Here is a 19,405-nt window from a genome sequence, read left to right as displayed (position 1 = left end):
CAAGCACTAGCCAAGTATTTGAATGCTGGGCAGCAAGCTCATTGGCTACCAATACAAAAGAGAAACAATCGGCTGTGACATGTGTTAATGAGGTAATATTGAGTTGGATCTATCAAATGAGTTTCACTCCACAGACATCCTAATAGACAATCTAGGCACTTTAAGAGGGTCAAGAAACCAAACCAGCTCCAGAGACCAGCTAGAGCATCTAAAGACCCAGCCTATGATTTTTAAACCAGAAAACCAGCTTGGGATATTTTAAGCAATTAGCGTTAGTGTTAGCGTTAGCGTTAGCGTCAGGGCAAACAAAGAAAGGCCTTTCAGTTGTAGTTTTAAAGATTATCGTTGATCTTTGCCCTCAACAACTCTTTTAAAATGATTAATTTACACGTCAAAAAATACTTTATTTTTTCAGGGCTGGAAAATTGAGGCCCATTGCCTGCATTTGCTACAGGTCCTTGTGTGTGCAATTCATCTGCTGAGAGTAGAGCTGAAGACAAGGGAGGGTTTTTCCCTCTGGGCCCCCTACACCCCATATGGAACCAATGCAAACAATCACAGAACATCAATCTCTGCGAACGTCGATAACTGCAGATTTTACATAATAACTTGCGTGTCACACACATATTTAGACAGAGAGTGAGACCCCATAATGTGTGGCAGCACCAAATCCAAGGCTTCTTCCTGTGTTTTTCCCAGAGGCACAGACACATGTCAGCTGCTCGTTGTTTACTTCTGCAACTTTTTTTTTTCCACAGTGTGTGTGTGTGCATCCATGTATGTGTGTATTAGCGAGGAAGTTACACATCCTGTTGGAGCGCTCGCATATCCCTTTGTGAAGTGACCTCCAACAGTATCTTTAGTAATCTGCTGCCTTTAACCGAACACATTTAAAAACATCAGTATTCCAGAGGGGAATGTGCTCACTGCAGGAACACAGCCGCCATCTTGGTAACTTTAATAATACCTCAATCACGCTGGCAATGACAATAAATGCATATGTTCCTTATGGCTAACATGCAGCTTTATCAAACTCTTATGTTAATGAATACGATTCTTAATATGGGATGTCGGAGAGTAAACAGAAACGGAGAGAATGGACAGATAAACAGGAAATTATTCGAGACTAAATCTCTCCAGTTATAGTAACTACTACAAAAACATGTCAAAGTTCATTTCAAGATGTTTAAAGGTGTATTTCCATCAGAAAACATAGTGACAATGCTTTCAACATATTTAAAAAAATAATTGTCTGAATAGTATCAGGCGTCATTATGACTAATCGGTAATGGGATAGATGAAAAATTGGACTGTGTCCTATGGTGTGACCTAACAAAAATGTAAAAAAAAAACATGAACAACTGTATCTTCATTCTTAGTTACAAATAACAGTGGTTGTATAATACTTTATTTATTTTCTGTTACTCCACAGGACACATTTAAAGCATCAACTACCCAATGTCAGTTTTTTAATGTAAAACATTTAATTCCAACAGTTTTTAAAAGGAGGTTTTCACAGTGATTTCATTGTGAGATCTCTTAAGAACCCTTCCACGAACTGTTCTTAAAGAGATAGTTTACCCAAAAATGTAAATTTTGTCATCATTTACTCACCCTCGGGTTGTTCAAAACACCTATGAGTTTTCTTCTGTGACAACTGTTTGGTTATACTTTGAAATATCATTTTTTGTGTTTAACAGAAGAAGAAACTCACACAGGTTTGAAAGCGACTGTGTTAAACAATGGCAGAATTTTGATATCTGTGCAATATAAACCTTAACCTTTTATAAACCATAAAAGAAAAAAAGTTTTCCACTATAAATGTCATTTTGTGCAATGGAAAGCTTCCACGAATGTTAAATTTAAAGATGTTAATTATATAAGTGAAAACATGCATAAGACACAAGCATAGAAATGCATTTACATCTCAAAATATGAATGTTTATTTATCCAGCATGTGCACATAAATTGTTTTAAGAATCACAACAGCGAAAAAAGTGGCAAACGCATCTGTATGTTCCAGACATAGAGACACAGACAGAGACATCATCTCTGTTTGTAGATCTGTAGATCTCCAAAAACTGTAAACCCACATGTGCTAATGTAACTTTTCCTTGAACGAGACTCACCTTTAATGAGATTCATATGCACTACAGATAAATTAGTTTAAGATAGACATTTCGATGAATCAAAAGTAAATAACATAACCCTGCTGAAATTGACATGCTAGTCCAGGCTGGTTCATCTGATTTCTCCATGTTCTGCTAGTCTTTCTGCAGGGGAATGTATGTTGACAGTGACTTTAGTTTATGATGACAGTAACTCTATTCTGCTTTCGTTTCTTTAAGTATATATATACACGTATATATAAAAATTCAGTACTCCTAAGAGACAATAAAACACTTTGCATACATAGAATATATTGTCAATATTGCCCTGTATGTGTATAAAAATTTCACATAAAAACAGACAAGGTCATCGGTATCTTCTGGAATCACGTCATGGTGATTTTGTCTCTTTCATCGTTTATTCCTTTCTTCTACATGTTCTCTGAGCCAGAATAATCCATAGATCCATAGACGTGGAATCCATCATCCAATGCATCAGCGTGGCTCAACCTTTGCAAAAAAAACAACACAGTGCCATAAAGAAAAGGCTTCAGTAGGGTGTGATCCTAAGATCACAGTTTCACCCATTGAACTCAATCAAAGTTATTTGAAACAATGTGTGATGTTCTCCAAAGCGTTCCACTGGATCATCATGGAAAAGGTTCATGTGACTTTAATATTCCATATAAAATACAGTATTTTCTCCAGTTCCCATCCATAAACATGAGATAACTAAGGCCTCTGCGGAACAGGAAGGGTGTCTGGGTGTCTGTAGTCCAAAGTAACCAGATGTATGTCCAGTAGGCCTCTTCTCACACGCGTCTCAGTCAGTGGTCCTCTCCACGAGGCAGTTCTCCCAAAGGTCAAAGAGTTAGAGTCTCTCACATGTACAGGTTGTCTGATCGGAGAATGGTGGTCTCCAGATTGTGAAAACTCTTTCCGTTTAGAGTCTCCATGTGGCTGTCGATGCTGTAACATCGGTGGACCTCTGTCATGGAGGAGGCCGTGTAGGATGCGGACCGCAGGGCCTCAGTGTTCGTAATTGTCCCGCCAAACTGGATGCGGTACTGGTTCCAGTGCCTTCGTAATACACCTTGCACCTAAACAAACACAAGACGGTGAATAATAAGCATAATGACAAATCTTTTGATCTACACAAAAATGAAACATGTACGAATGCACTGAAATTGCTTACCTCGCTATTGAAAAAGCAAAATATAGTGGCAACCAAAAGGCCCTGTGTAAAAAAAAAGACAAAAAAACAACATAAATATATATATATATATATATATATATATATATATATATATATATATATATATATATATATATGTGCACATTTTTATATTTTGGTTGTGATTAATCATGATTTTTCAATTTGACAACACTCATTTAAATACAATTTAAATAACGTAAGACTTAAATAAGATTTAATAGACTAAACTGAGAATGTAGTAAAAAAACAACATTTACATATTTTTATTATAATTTACATTTTTTAATTATTTAAAATTTGTACTTCTTTTTTCACTTGCCAAGTGGTTAAAATGCAACATAATGGAAGGTATATAATATAAAACAATTAGGTTTTAATTTACTGTTACATCTAACTACATATTTACACATTAATTTATTAAAGTTTCATATATGTATATTAATAGTCCAAGGTGATATTTTTATTAGCATTTCATTTTTTTTCCCCTGTTGTTAACAACGCTTACCTGGTAATGCATGAGTATGTTCATTGCGTGCATAAATATCTCATAGGTGAGCCGTCCTTCGGGTTTGTAGGGCAGCAGTAAATACTGAATGCCCAGCAGAGGTACCAGAATTAAGGTGGCCCTGACGGCCCTCATGTACAGACTGGATTCTGCCTGGTGGGTCACCTTCAGCTTAGTGATCAACACTCTCACAATGTTCAAAAGGAAGAAGAGGTTAACCTGTGGAAACCGAGCAGAGACATGATTGTCTATATAGTTGACTTTTGGACCCCACTGTACATTCAGAAAAGGTTTAAAAGGTCAGTTCTAAAGTTTGGATTATGTTATCGTACCTGGAAAGATGTATTCAGATATATAAGGCTTTCAAAATAAATGTAAATTAGCATATAAAGAACCATGTATATATAACCATGTATTCAACGCTGGTGGTGGACCAAATATTTTTAGAATTGATTATTATATTATATATTATGATGAGTCACTATTTTATATTTTGGAGACTTTTGGCTAATTAATATGAATTTGTATAATTTTACCAATATGTTTTCATGTAATCTGCTTACATTTCAGTAGGGGATAATGCTTAAAAAAATACAATAAATAAATATATATACATATTCACATCATACAAATAAAAATAACTGTATCCTAAAATGGTAAAACTTTTCTGTGAGTCTTGGCCGGATATTTGTCATTAACCAGTTTTGAAAGTATAAATGTTCTTGTGAACGGCAATAACTTGACACGAAATCAGCTTAAAACTAGGAATTGCAGCATTGCAAAAGTCAGTCCAAGACTCATTTGATACTGAGCATGTGTTCCTTACATGCTTTCTACGGGCTGCACTGGAATCAGAACTGACCTCAACACATACAACAAAGAGAATCCGGCACTTTGATCAAAACTGCCAGAGATGGTGCTGATTCTTTGAAAAGATCATGCAGATACATTCACATTTCCAAGGGTGGGTAAAAGACAACCGAGAGAGATAAAGTAGTGAGCAAATGAAACAGCGAAAGACAGTTAGACAGAAAAAGAAAAACGGGCTTACCAACAGGGCAGCACAGATGGGACCATGAATAATGTAGAGCAGAGAAGTGTTCGAGCTTATCCAACAGCTGTGGACAAAAGCGTAGAAAAAGTTCAGATTTAGAGATGTCAATGAAATCTCTGCTAAGATTTCACAAGATGTTCTGCAGAGACGCCTGGGCACTGTTATCCCTGCGTCCTGACAGAGGCTGGAATAAACTGAACATACATGTTTTGACACTGAATTCGAACTTATTCAGTTTTTCATGTTGCAACCTAAGAAATTGTATTTTTTTCGTGCAAAGTTTTATTTGACATGAGAGAAAGAATTAACAAAAAAAGAAAGACTAAAGCTACAATGTTTGCATAAATGATCATGTATAATGTTGAATGAAAAAAATATTTTAATGCTCATCAGGGCTGCATTTATTTAATCAATAATGCAATGTTGAGTTTTTTGTTTGTTTTCTTTTTTGAAATTTCATTTACAGTAACATTATAAATGTATTTACTGTCGTATTTGATCAGTTTAAGTGTTTCTTTCTATTTTTTGAACGTTCATTTAAATATGCATGCAATTACCAAAGACATGCGGTTCACACAAAATATTAAACAGTACAACTGTTTTCAGCATTAATAGTAATACATCTGAAGCAGTAAATAGCACATTGAAATGAAGACTAAATGAATGGTTGCTGAAAAACTGGCTTTACCATTATAGAAATAAATTACATTTTTAAATATTAAAACAGAAAACGGTTATTTTAAATTGTAGTAATATTTCACAATATTACCGTTTTCACCGAATACATGCAGCCCTTATGAGAATAAGAGATGCCTTCCAAAAGGCTAAAAAATCGTAATTATTTTTGGTAGTGTATATATGCACGCTGTATATTTAACACTCAACATTAATATAACATTAAACTGTGATTGGAATCATTATGGAACCAGAATCATTAAGCAGGATCAGAATTCCTATTAAAACTCACTTGTCATTGTAGTAATAACTTCTGGATATTGCATGGATAAATGCAGGTATTAATGGGAAGCCTGGAAAACATTTGACAAGAACAGAATCGGTAAACGAGAAAAGAAAGCCATTTTATTTTGGTGCATTTTAGCGAGGCAATTTTTAAAACGTACCCCATCCTAGGAGGTAATACCACATGAGGTGCTGTTTCTCAGCAAACACTGCCACCACAATGAGTGTGTGCAGATAGATTCCCTCACACAACATCCAGAAGTAGTTACAGCCCATGAGATAATGGTGGATGAACACAGACACTTTACAGCTCACCTTGGAGAAAAGACAAAACACCAATGTGCAATCAGTTTCTTAAAACACATTTCTTGTCAGATTGTTGCGTGACATGAGAGCCCACTATTCTTTTTGTACACTTACTGGGTTGGCATCTGTTACTTCTTGGTTGTTTGCAACACAAGTGAAAAAGATGATGGTTATGACCGAGTTCAACACAAAGGAGAAGAAGAGATTCTTGTGCAGAGTTATCCTTTGACAACTTAAGCTCCTAAGTGGAAGAAAACGGCGAACAACATTAGACTGGGTGGAAAGGGAGCTTTATATGATATAGAGACAAGGTTCTTTCCACACTACTTACTTAAAATAGAAAAATATCCCCAGAGAAGTAAACAAAGATATCAGCGACAATCCATGACCAATCAAAGCCAAATAGTAGAGATTAAGTGCCGCCTGAAAATAAGAAAACTTATCGTATGAACAAAAGGAAATGGTTTAGTATAGCAAAGTGTGTGAATTTTTAAGATGGAATGGACCGCTGCAGTCTGGAGCTCACCCTTTTGTGTTCATTAGACTTATAGTTACAGCCCGTGTAATTTGTCCATGTTCTGTTACTCTCTGGGTGAACGAACCATTGGCCTGAATCAGTACAAATCTTGGTTGCCATTTCTGATCAAACAAAATTCGGATTAGTAGGGTTTTTATATATATAGAATAAAGTAACCTTCATTCAATGGGCAAGAAAAAAAAAAATCTCACCCGAGGTGTCAAAGTCATTAAAGTAGCCTGGACAGTGCTGAGCTGAAGTGACTCCTGCTTCCAAATCGTCCCAGCACATCCATCCATCCCAAGTCCGTTTACACATAGAGCCATCTGCAATGCAGTTATTTACAGTTATTAATAACATAAAAACTTGGTCTTTCTTAAACCATGCATGTGAAAAATGGCGGTATTTGGCAAACGTTATCAATAATAACAATTAATCTGCATATAGATTATAGCTGTTTGATTCCGCAAGTAAATACTCCATTCATTTTCAACAATAACTTGACCCTTAAAGACATACTTTAATAGAATTTTAATTAGCCTGTATTTTACTCACCTTTGAAACATGCTAGGTGTATGTGACTTTTTTTATTTCAGACGAAAACAAATCTGAGTTACATAAAAAAACTGTCCTGGCCCCTCCAAGCCTTTGAATGGGACTAAGTGTGTGTTTGTTGTATACTGTTTAGAGGATGTGAAATAAAGTAGGCATGGTCTCCAGAGGTGAATAAGGCCCCCCTATAGTGAATCCATGTGTTTTGTAAGATAACTATCCATATTTCAAATGTAACAATCACTTTTTTTGTCACTTCTGCTGACTGAGGTACGCAGACGACGTTCAGCAGGACGTCATAGGACGTATGTGCCACAATCAAGCCTCTGGGAAATGTAGGAGCAAAGGAAACGACATTTACTTCAGCAAAGGAAAACCAGCAAACCCCAGTTTATCCCCATGTAAAGGATTCGGGGGGGGCTATAACTCTGATTGGATTTGTCTGAAAGAAGAAAGTCACATACATCAAGTCAGGCTAATTTGCAGTTTTGGGTGAACTAGCCCTTTAATGTTCCTTAGATGCATTGGTTTGTGGATCTTTCATGAAGATTTTGTTTAATACCTATGGGAAAAATGAATGAATGTCCAGAAAATGTCGTTGGACACTGTTGCACTCTATAAATGTTGTATCATTCTAGTGAGTTGCAAATGGATCCTCGGTTTTGGGGGCCTTTGCCAAACAGCTTTTAACAGCTGTTACAGTACATCCGCCTCCCCTTGTCAAGCTTTAATCACTGTCCTTCAATAGTAACTTGTGTCTCGTAAACAGCAATGAATCTTAATTCAGAGGCCAGACAGCTGATGAGCTTCTGTAGATGAACACACGAATGTTGTAGGACACACCCAACAGAATGTTTCCAATTAATCAACTTCTCACATAGGAACCCTTCCCGTAAGTTCCAGGATGATGTGACAAAACATCATCCGCTTTTCGCATCCCTAATATTCTTAAAGCATTCTTAATTGCGTTGAAGTTTATAGCTATTATTCAAGAGTTGAGAATCACTGTGAAATATGAACCTCTCACCTGTTCTGTTGTGATTGGTGTCTTTCATAATCTTCTGGTAACATTCAAACTGGGCGGTCAAAATATTGTGACGACTGAAGTCCATTTCATGACCTTTCTTTTGTGCCGTACCTCCAGTGTTGTTCTCTGAGAGGACCACCACAAAAAACTATTCAAAGATAGGAAAAAACAAAAGAGAGATCAACAATGACATTAGATGATGAACGTCAAAAATGACAGATACATAAACCTCAGAAAAGAAATCTCTGTCTGTCCTGGAACTTTGGAATTGCGTAATAGTTGCAGAGCACACTCAAATTACTGTTTGTTTGCTTAAAAAATGTCGAATACATTTTTCATGGATCAGTTTGTATCGTTATACTTGACTTGAGTGTCCTGCTCAAAAAAAAAAAACAATAGAAGCCCCAACAGAAACCGTCCCAGAAATTCAAATGAAAAGAACCATTAGCTTTTTCCAGTAAAAGCACTACAAACTTCCAGCTTTTACAATTTTACAATACAATTCCCATTATAACCCTTAAATCTATTACATTTTCTATTGTGTTTTGGTCAGGATTCTTGTGTGTTTTTAAGCAGGTTTTAACCCCAATACAATGATATAAATCTGTTTATCAATTTTGTATAGAAATTGTTCATGACAAACAAATACCTCAGAGGTTGCTGACAGAAAGAGAAATGAGGTAATCCAGCATCCAAACATGGTTCCAGTGTTTGGCTTTTGCGTAATCTCCAAATGCTTCCGCTGAAAGCAAACAGAGTAATCAAATGTATCGAGCGATGACACTTTGCTGATAGATTTAGGTTAACTGTTAAGCTAAACAGAGAGCGTAGGTGAGCTACATTGAAAACATGAAATTAGGGATTTCCCTAAAGGATTTCTGAAGGTTATTTTTGTCAAGCTGACAATAAATTCTCAGTTCCAAGAAAACAAGGCATTGGAGCCAGGTGAACTGTCGACCTATTGCTGCTCCCAGGAGTGCGGTAACAGCGCTGTTGTTAAGTTGGAAAAGAGGATAAAATCAAAGCCTGCTTTACACGAAAGTTCAGTCCATTAGGATGCCGACAATCGCTACAAAAGGCAAGAAAGCATCATTAAACACGCATTACACGGTTCACCGTGGCTGTTTTGGCTCGCTTGATATAGATAACATCATAAATCAGTTTCAAAGCATAGGAAGATCTGTTTTAGCCACAATAAAGTTGCTTCTCAAAAAAGTGTTCACTATTTTTACATGCTAATGTTTTATGACATCCTGGACTACAGTTTGATTATACACAACCCCGGTTTATTCTTTTTATGGTGTTCCATGTGGAACTATCAGAGCATTCCAAAACATCTTTAACATCTGCCTTGATTCTGTTGTTATTTCCTTTTTAAATTAATACCTGTCGGTATGGCCATGGCCAAGGGGCTGAAACGTCATGTGATTCTTTTGTTCGGCCTCCAAACATTTCCTGCTTGGATGGGGACCCGAAACCACATGACTAGACTCATATGTGGAAAATTATCCATTTGGATTTGTCTTTAGTCTCAGAAATGAACATGTTTCCCAAACGTCCAGACAAAGTGAATTAGTGAATGTGTGGTTTTTTTTTTTTTACAACTTCCATTTGGATAGGAAATATTTCTTCATGTAAAATGGCAATAATCACGACCTTTTAAGTCATTTCGATGTAAGAACTACTCCAATAATAGCAGTATTTTGCTTCATAAATGATAATAAATGTATTGTATATAATACTCTATCGAACTTAAAAACATGAACCTGAATTACATTAATTACATCCCATGTTCTGTTTGGTAACGAGGACTAACATATTAAATGTAGTTTTCTTCTTTAATTAATTTGTCCATTTCAGATTTAGATTTCATATTACAGATCAGATGATGTGGAATATTTAAGAGAAAAAAGATGGTTAATAAAGACAGAGCAGGTATGGAAGCCACCCTCTGATATCATCAAAACTGAATTAAACCACAATGGCACGAATAATACATTTATTATATATGGATTAAATTAAATGTCAAAGCAACTGACACATGCAAACAAACGATGAACTTCATTCTAGAGCTTCCTTTTAACTTCACCTTTTCTGAGCCATTTTTAGACCATTTCTTATTTTTATTATCAACTGATTAAAATGTATATTCTGCTCAGGTGGACCAGCTGGTGTCCAAGCAGAGTAAATTTATACCCAATTTAATATTGACTTAATGTTGGAATTTAACATTGATATTAGACGTTGAATTTACGTTTAATTTTGTTCACCTGACGTTGCAACCAAAATTGAACCAAATATCAGTTTTGTGCCTGCTGGGTAAACTGTTATAAACTGTTTCCATTAAGTTTGACGATCAAACAAAAAGAAAGAATTTTGAGCTGTATATCTGCTTTTCATTAAAAGCCAACATCTTGTTGTGGAATGTTTTGTTTAAAACTTGATTTGATGTAATCTAATCTAAATGCAATGATTTCATGCGTTTTTAACTATTGCTGAAATATTTGGTGGGTCACTGTGTGCCTAATTTTCTGCCCAGAATGAGATCTCTGACAACAGTCACACCTAGAGAAATTTCGCTGCAAAATGACACAGAGACTTCAGAAACTATTTCTGTTTGAATGAGCAGGTATAAATGTATAACTCAGAACATTGCACCAGCTGTTGCTGGCTGAGTCCAAAAAAGACATAGAAAATGTGCTATGGATCTAAAACAACTCTTATACAACACATCTAAGGTTAATTTTCAGTGTTATTCTCTCCTAATATGTACAGATAACTTTATGACATTGGTAGATTTACTAAAGAGTGTAAATATTGTGGTACATTGCTTGTGATACATTGCATTGTCCAGTCAGTGTTCTGGAAACCTATTCTCACCGTTCCTCTAGTGTGTATACAATTATTTCTAGTTCAACCAATTCAGTCCCATTTGCCAAAACCTATTAGCCTAAGCAAAGCAAATCACTGTAAATATAGATTTGATGTGTCTCTGGGTCATCAGAATTTATTCGAATACAAACACTCCTAAAACCTGACAGAGCCACTCTCACTACATTCAAGATAAACATTGATAAATATTAAAGTACCGCATATAACAGCCTATTTGTATTGCGTGATTCATTATGCAAAATTCATGCCATTTCGCAGGACAGATTCATTTGTACCTATCTTTCCATAAAATTGATCAGACTAGCAATATTGTGCTTGCACATTGAATAATTTGTTCAGGAAGAAATGCAGAAGTTATAGTAAGGCATTTTAAAAGAAAGAAAGATGACCGTGAAACTGTGAATTATCAGCATGAATAAATGCGAGTTTTGATGAATGACATTTCTTAATCAGCTGGACATCTTCGTGATGACTGCGATTAAAATAAATCTACATTAAAAAGACGTGATGTGAAAAAAACGAAATACAAAAACATTCCATAAAACTACTTTAAGAGTGGAAAAACAGCTATAAATCTCGCAATTCAGGTGTTGGCGGTGAGCATAAATCAATTAGATGTCGTTCTAATAGGAATGTGAAAATAAAGTGTTTTCCTAGACGTTTTGGATGATTGGATGACCCCAGCATTTGGTGGAAAAACAGAGGGCTAAAACATGATAACTTTTTGCCCTTCCTGTGAAGCTAAATGAGTGGTTTATAGATGTGACTTTCCCAGAGACCCCTCTCTCTCTCGTACCCAAACCTCCCACCTATTCCCTCCCTCCCTTTCTCTCCTGTCACTCTCTCTATCTCTCTCTCTCTCTACTGGGCCTGGTCGCAAAAAGCCACTCTCCAGATCTTAAATCAGGAAGCCCACTGACAGTTAGTTTAACTCATGTCCGTTTAGGAAACACCCATGGATGTAACACCAAATTTTTCCATTCTTCACTCATAAGGATTTATAATAAAGTGACACAGCATAAAATTGTATTAAGCGGAAATGATGTGCGAACGCACAGAGATAACTGTTAAGACTGTTTAACCGAAACCACTCAAAAGCTGAAATCTCATGCCTTTTTTTAAAGTGTATTTTATATTAACACAATATCAATTAGTTTACTGTAAGTCCTTAAAATGTGACGTGAAACTGTAAGAAGTCAACATTTATATTTAGGTAACAGTTACACTATGTCAAGTTTTAATACAACTTAACATAATATGATTGGTCAGAATACTCCAACCCATATATATGACTTTAATGACTTTTCTTAAAACACTATTTAATGAATTATTGTATGATTTAGAGTTCAAGAGATCCATCATTTACAAACCTCAGCGTTTAACTAAAAGATATCGCTGTTAATTAGTGGTCAGCTGATAAATGTTTTTCATTTTTAGTGGCATCTAGGGTGTCACCGGGACTAAAACACTGACAATTATAATTTAACGGCAGCAAATTATTGCCATATGTAAATAAACACACATTTTCCACAATACTTTAACTTATAGTGAATAAGAAAGTAAAAGTATAGTGACAAGCGTTGTAGTGACACTAGACAGAACAACCACTTCAACTGGCAAACCGGGTACAGTTACAGTAAAATAACTTTAAAATGGCCAAATATTAGCTGATATATAACATATTTAGCAATAATATCAGTTTATCACTAATGTTTAACATACTGTACTGTTATATTTTTGTATAACGTTTAAATACATTGCAAATGTAATCATTGAGGGACATTTGAGTGATAACTGAACAGTAACTGCCAGTCTTCTCTACAAAAAAAAGTGCTTTAGTCTAAACTGGAACAGAAACCTTTCGAGTTTTGAAGTTTCTTGAGTAACAAGCCAAATGAACAAATCCCCAGATTCACATCGACTCATCACAGCAATGAATAGAAACGCATTATCTGAGAAAAGAAAATAATCTTCCTATTTCGGTTCAGAGCGGTTAGTCCACGGCGCACCGGGATGCCTTGTGAAGTTTACTCAAGTGCGCAGTGAGTTTATTTAGAAAGCAGCATCGACAAATAAGCGTCGTAGGCAAAATCTACACGTTGACACGGATGAAGAAAGCCTCGCTCCTACCTCGTTAGCTCGGTCCCGCTCTCCGCTGTGGCAGCGCGCAGTGTGTAGCGTGTACTGAGAGATGATGAGCTGAGGCCCCCGGAGCAGCAAGCGAGCGCGTAACGGGTTTCCTGTGACATCACGCCGCTCATCTGAGGGTCCCGTTACACTGCCTGCGTCCCTGGGACACCGTCTCAATGAGACCGCGAAAGTATCGCACGCGCGTGTGTAAAATGAAGGAAAGTCTAACGTCGAAGATAACGAGGAAATAAGGAAGGAATGCGTGCGCAAATAAACACACCACGCAATTATATGAAGTTATCCAATCCGGTGTCTGGTTTATTTACTTTCATTTAAAAGTAGGTTAAAGCACGAGAGACGAAATCTTTCAGAAGAGGTTGTCTCACAAGTAAAAGAAAACGTAATTATAAAATGTAAAAGACCGCACGCATAATGTACATGATATGTGCATATAATAATATTTAGGGCACGAGCGGTTTGTGGAAATAAACTACTGCTTTAGCGCCTCCTCGTGTTTTAGTAGGACTACTGAAAGAAAGCAGACGCAAAAAAAAAATAGCTCACTGTATCTGAACAGGGAGATATGAGTCAAACTGAGTTGTCTAATGGTATAAAAATGTGAAGGGGGGAAAAAAAATCCATAAAACTTTAATAGTATTTGGTCTAGTGCTTCCATCGGCGGTCAAACTTTCTAACTCATTTGCACGGGGTGTAAAAAAAAGTGTCTCTAGGTGACTAAAATGATCTATTCAATTAAAATATGCAACAGACCCCTCAGGCAATATGAAAATACAGTTTTAGTTAAATGATTTAACATCTCGAAATACCTTATTAAAATGTGATCAAATTTAATTAAAAATTCTGTTAAACAGTCCCCTGATGCATTAATTAAGGAAAACAGGCATTTACCAGTATACAGCCTAATCCTTACGAATCTGTGTTATATCCAAAACTGATGCAATTTTCTCATTGTGTGTGTGTGTGTATATATATATATATATATATATATATATATATATATATATATATATATATATTTCTTTATTTATACTGCAGGGCTGCTCTAAATGAGAACTTTGAAAACGAAATATAATTTAAATGTAATCTAGTGTACATGTTAATTCCATGCTCTGGCAAAGCTCTCTCTCTTTTCTAATATAATGGGGTTTGATTAATATTATTTACCCCAGTTCATTGCAATTCTTAAACATTCAATAGGCTGCAATAGAAAAGCTGTACGGGACAAAAAGGTGTTCAGAGCAACATTACAGACGAATTGTCACAGAGTTGGATTTAGACATTTAATTTCACTAGATATAGCCTATAATGAAACATGAAATGAAATATTGACAAGTATAAAAAATCACCACAATAATAATTTGGATGCTGTTCGTTTTAATCCGATCCCGGCCTAGACCTTGTACTACCTTTGCTGTCGCTGCCCCTGTGATCTGCACTTTAAGTCTGTCTTGATGAGAAAATGGATGTCAGCATTTTAATGAGGCTTTTAGAACGCTGAAGAATTATAATTCATCTGCGGAAACGGCATGGAAACGACAAGTGCGCAAATGTAAAGTACTTCTCATTTATTTCAGCAAAAAAATATAAAATAAAATATTAAAACCTGGGTATGAAAGGAGTTGTGTGACCATACATTTAAATTTCTTCTTCTTTCTGTTAATATTTATAGGTTTCCAACATTTATTGATACCTCAGTTATAGAAATTAGCACACAAGAGGAAGACCCTGACATGAATTACTAATAAACTAGACATTAATTAAAAATGTGTCTTCTTTGGCTGGAACACTAAATTATAAAATGTTACGAAAGTTACGAGAATTATAAAGAAAAGTGAATTTGACAGGACTGGTTTCCCTCTTTGTCATGTACAGTAGAGAATACAATACTGTGTCTTCAGTGACAGCGCTTTATTTGAGTATAAGGACTGCGGGGGCTGAGAGAAGCTGAGTCTACGCTTGATCTTTCCATTTCCTTTTCTGAGAAGATGTGAAATTATTCAATCCCTGCATCATGAAATGCTTATTGAGATAATGTCAATCATCCTGAATGACAGGTGGGTACTCCCACAGCCGCTTTGTTTTCCCAAAAGGACAGGATATGCAGATCACCCTTCTGCTGATAAATGCGAGCACGGCTGCTGTCCCACGTGTCTAACTTTAATGAGAACGAGTGAGGCATTTCTTTACGATTTTAGCATCGAAGACAGCTGCTTGTGCACGTTATAGCAGTCAGTACACGCGGATCTCGGATAAGTCGTCACGCAGGATCTTTTAATGGAGGGGAATGGAGAATAAGTGGAAATGATGAATCCACCTTCCTTTTTTGCCTTTAAAGCAAATTGTTACAAATGTTGTTTATGTGTAAAAATCACTAGAGGGAGCTAAACATTCAGATAAAAAAAAGACTGATTTTTGTTTACAAACTGTTTGTGACGTGATAATAATATGTGTAATATAGCAAAAATCTTCATAGTTGCATCTAGCAGCTTTTGGCTGGGGCAAGTTGTTCAAATATGCTTTCAATTTTAAAGATGTTTTATTGATTCGTTGGCCTAAATTGAATATGTGGTTACGCTGTTACCTCATTAATGCTTTTCCTCCACTTTCCTTCACCTATAATAAGACGAATACATGCCTTATATATTTTGTTAACATGCGTTTCAAAAGGGTCTGTTTACATTCAAGTAAACTTTTTCAGAGTACTGATAGTGAACGTTTAAATTACTTTGTTGTAGTCGAGACTTTGTGTCTGAGAAACTGATAAAACCTATTCTAAGTTATCTACTGGAGTAAAAACAGCACTTCTCCTTCGCTATATCCTCATCCTTGCGCATGACAATATGAAGAACACTGCGTGCCGATGTGTCAGAGAGGATAACGAGTGTCGCAGCCTGATTCTGCTGATCTTTATTCAGCCACAGTGCATTATAAACAATCATCATGTTCACTCATGCATAGACACAATGTTATCATGCAAAGACTGGCACCAGCTTTTTAAGTCTGTGGATCTAGGCGTGCGTATATATGACAGCAACAATAAATGGGTTTGCAGCTTTTAAAAGGGAGAGGAACATGCTTTCCTTCTGTTGTCGACGTCAAAGGGTAACTTGGTACAAATTCCTCTGTCATTTGGTAGATAAATCAGGCAGATGTATCGCTGAAACCACCATATGTCCCCTTAATATTCAGATTAGCTCGACTGACATGTAGTTTTCAATGGCAATTCCTGAATTATTATGTTTGTTTCCCCCGAATCCTGTTACATCTTTGGCCAGATGCCAACATCTGGCTGTGCATTTTTCATATTCAGCAGCCTAATGCAATATTTGGCCCAACGTTTGCCCCACGTGTTAACCAGATAAATCATACTCCTGTTGTTTATGCATTTACAAAACTGTCATGTCCTATTCAGCCTTTGCCACGTTAAGAATTATGCATGTTGTTGGGCAGTCCCAGTATTAATATATATTAATGTTTGATTAAAAGGACATCAGCGTTGCCACGGCGTCGTCCCCACTTCATGTTCAGTGTTCAATTAAAAACAGTGTAATGTTTTCTAATAAATGTTCTTGGGTAATAATGTTGTAGTAATATTTTACAACTATCCAAACGTTGATGTCTCAATTACTGAGAGGCCCCACATCAATTAAATAATGAGTCCTTTTATTATATTATGCTTTTTGCCTCTCCGTTCTGTATCCATTTCTCTAATTCATTGTAGTCTCATAATAACACTTTTTAAGTCAATCCCCTTGCAGCTTTTGTTATTTCCAAAGGCTTTGTACCAGGTCTATTTGAAAAGCTCTTGAGCGTGTCACCCTATTCTTCCAAAAGACTGTAACACAATATAGAAATTGGAACAATTTGAATTGGACTTTAACAAGCAGTAGCACGTGCGGCTCTCTTTGAAGCAGTAATGAGAGTTTATTAACATAGCACTTATGAGGAGATTTCCGTGAGTAGTTTCTTTGGAAAAATGGGGCTTTGTATTTCATTTCTAAAATGAAAAACCCTAACAGGGAAGGAGAAATGGATCCTTTACATTGATTTTTGGGGATTTTGTTTCTTGTGTTCAGGGAGTGAAAGTGAAGCTAGCTGTGTCAATCATAAAGTGAATCCTCTTTCTTTAAAAGAAACAAAACTCTTTCCTGTGTCAAAGGAACAGAATCAGAGGCAGGAAACACGAAGCCTCAAAATATTTCTGTTCCACTAAGAGATGACAATCAAAAACCTCAAACAAAGCTTTAAATAGGTCCAAAATCCTTTCCTTGTAGCATATTTAGTCCCAGTTGATTAGAACAGAGTTCTATCGCTGTTTAATAATCAGAACAAAGATTTAACTGAAATTAAAGGGATAGTTCACCCAAAAATACAAATTACTCCCTAATTTACTTACCTTATGTTATCTCGACATCCTCCGCCTTCCGCTGGAGCGTGAAAGTACATACCACAGTTAACGAAAGCTAGAGATTATGATATAGCTATAGAGTTTTAAATATGGATATTTTCTTTACACGAATGCATCGGTTTTCACCTGAGAGCAGTGTGGAGCACTTTTTATGATGGATAGATGCATTTTATTGAACCACTTTATAATAAGTGGCCCTAATAGCTGTGTACATAGTGTGTAACCACAGTGTAAGTACATACTGTATCAGTATCAGTTGTAATAGGTTTGCAACACTCATGTAACACCCCTCAGAATGGTACGTGTAAATACAAATGAGTAACAGGGCACTGATAGCAGCGCTTTGATCCAGGCGGTGGAGATGGGTAGGTTTAGGGAGTTAGATCTGGAGTTGCTGCACCACTGTAATACCTCCTCAGGAACTGTCTACGTAACATGAAGTGTAACATTCTAGACACCAACCATAATTTATATGTAAAGCCTAAATTACGGGGAGCTGCTCAGTAATTAAATGGTGAATCCATAGGAATGGTTCTTAATGTAAAGTGTAACACTTCCTTTACCAAAAAGTGCTGTTACACATCTGTACTTTCATTACTAAAAAGTGTCGTGACCTACGTCCTATTACACATTTGTACTTACACATACGTCCTGTTGCACAAACATTATACACTATGTATTAATGGTATTTGGACATTTTTTGACGGACTTTTTGAATATCAACAGCCATTCACTGCTATTATAAAAAAGAAAGAGTGGGGACATTAATGTAACTCTGATTGTATTCGTCTCAAATAGAAGAAAGTCGTATGCCTCTGAGTAAGGTTAGTATATCATGGGATAATTTTGATTTTTTTGGTGAACTCCCTTTAACTGCCATTAAAATTTCACATTTCCCTCCAAGACAATCTTCATTAATGTGAATTTTTTTTTAAAAAAGCAAATGACCTTGCTTTGTTGTAGCTGGTCATTAATTTGAAAGCAAGTCCTTGAAGAACACATTTTGAATATTAATAAGGAAACTACTTCTTACTTACACAACTATACGTTGCGAAAATGAAACGGTAATAACACAAATTAGAAATACTATCACGTCACAACAAGAAGAAGTGTTGCTTCTTTAGGCCTTGTGTGTTTTTTCATATTTTGTCATGCAACTGAGTGTGCATGTTTGCGCCTGAAGTAACATATGCCAGTGTGCCCGTCGCTTGTTGATGCTCCTTCGCTGCCTTAACCACGAGACACACAGCAGCTGTTGTCAGTTTCTCACCAACGAAATCAATAAAGCATATCAAGCCTCCACAAATGCAGAATCAACGCTGCAGATCTATCAAACAGCGGAGGGTCGTTTTAATGACTTCCAGAATGTGATGAGAAAGAGCTGTGATTCAGATGGTATAAAAGGATAATGTTATAGGAGAGAACTGATTTATTAAATGTGCCAAAGATTTCATCGCACACAGAAACCTGATTCGCAAACACGAGTAATGGTGTCTTGAGAATTTGATGCTGCTTCCTAAATCGGCAAGCAGCCGAATAAAATTACAGCTGTTATAGTTACGCAATATCACACAAACAACAGCGTGCTAATATTCAGGCGAGCAACAATCTAACAAACAAGAAGTTAATATTGTTATTATTGAGTCATTTTAGACAGTTCACACCAAGAACAACAACTAGAGAATAATATTAGTGTCCACACCATGGGA

General features: G+C 36.2%; 1 protein-coding gene across 1 annotated transcript; it reads right to left on the bottom strand.

Moving 5' to 3' along the window:
* Positions 1 to 1,919: 1,919 nt before the first annotated feature.
* On the bottom strand, positions 1,920 to 13,468 carry calcrlb (calcitonin receptor-like b). Its single transcript, XM_043242530.1, has 13 exons — positions 13,268 to 13,468; positions 8,895 to 8,987; positions 8,246 to 8,393; positions 6,879 to 6,992; positions 6,676 to 6,788; positions 6,481 to 6,572; positions 6,264 to 6,390; positions 6,005 to 6,158; positions 5,851 to 5,911; positions 4,881 to 4,947; positions 3,830 to 4,048; positions 3,304 to 3,345; positions 1,920 to 3,208 (listed from the first exon to the last, which is right to left on the bottom strand). Exons 2-13 carry the CDS (start codon positions 8,943 to 8,945, stop codon positions 2,990 to 2,992), a joined length of 1,407 nt encoding a protein of 468 aa, XP_043098465.1. The 5' UTR covers positions 8,946 to 8,987; positions 13,268 to 13,468; the 3' UTR covers positions 1,920 to 2,989.
* Between the last annotated feature and the right edge of the window lie 5,937 nt (positions 13,469 to 19,405).

The sequence above is a fragment of the Puntigrus tetrazona genome, chromosome 6 (assembly GCF_018831695.1).
Source record: "Puntigrus tetrazona isolate hp1 chromosome 6, ASM1883169v1, whole genome shotgun sequence".
NCBI lineage: Eukaryota > Metazoa > Chordata > Actinopteri > Cypriniformes > Cyprinidae > Puntigrus > Puntigrus tetrazona.
This window is presented reverse-complemented; position numbering and strand designations above follow the sequence as displayed.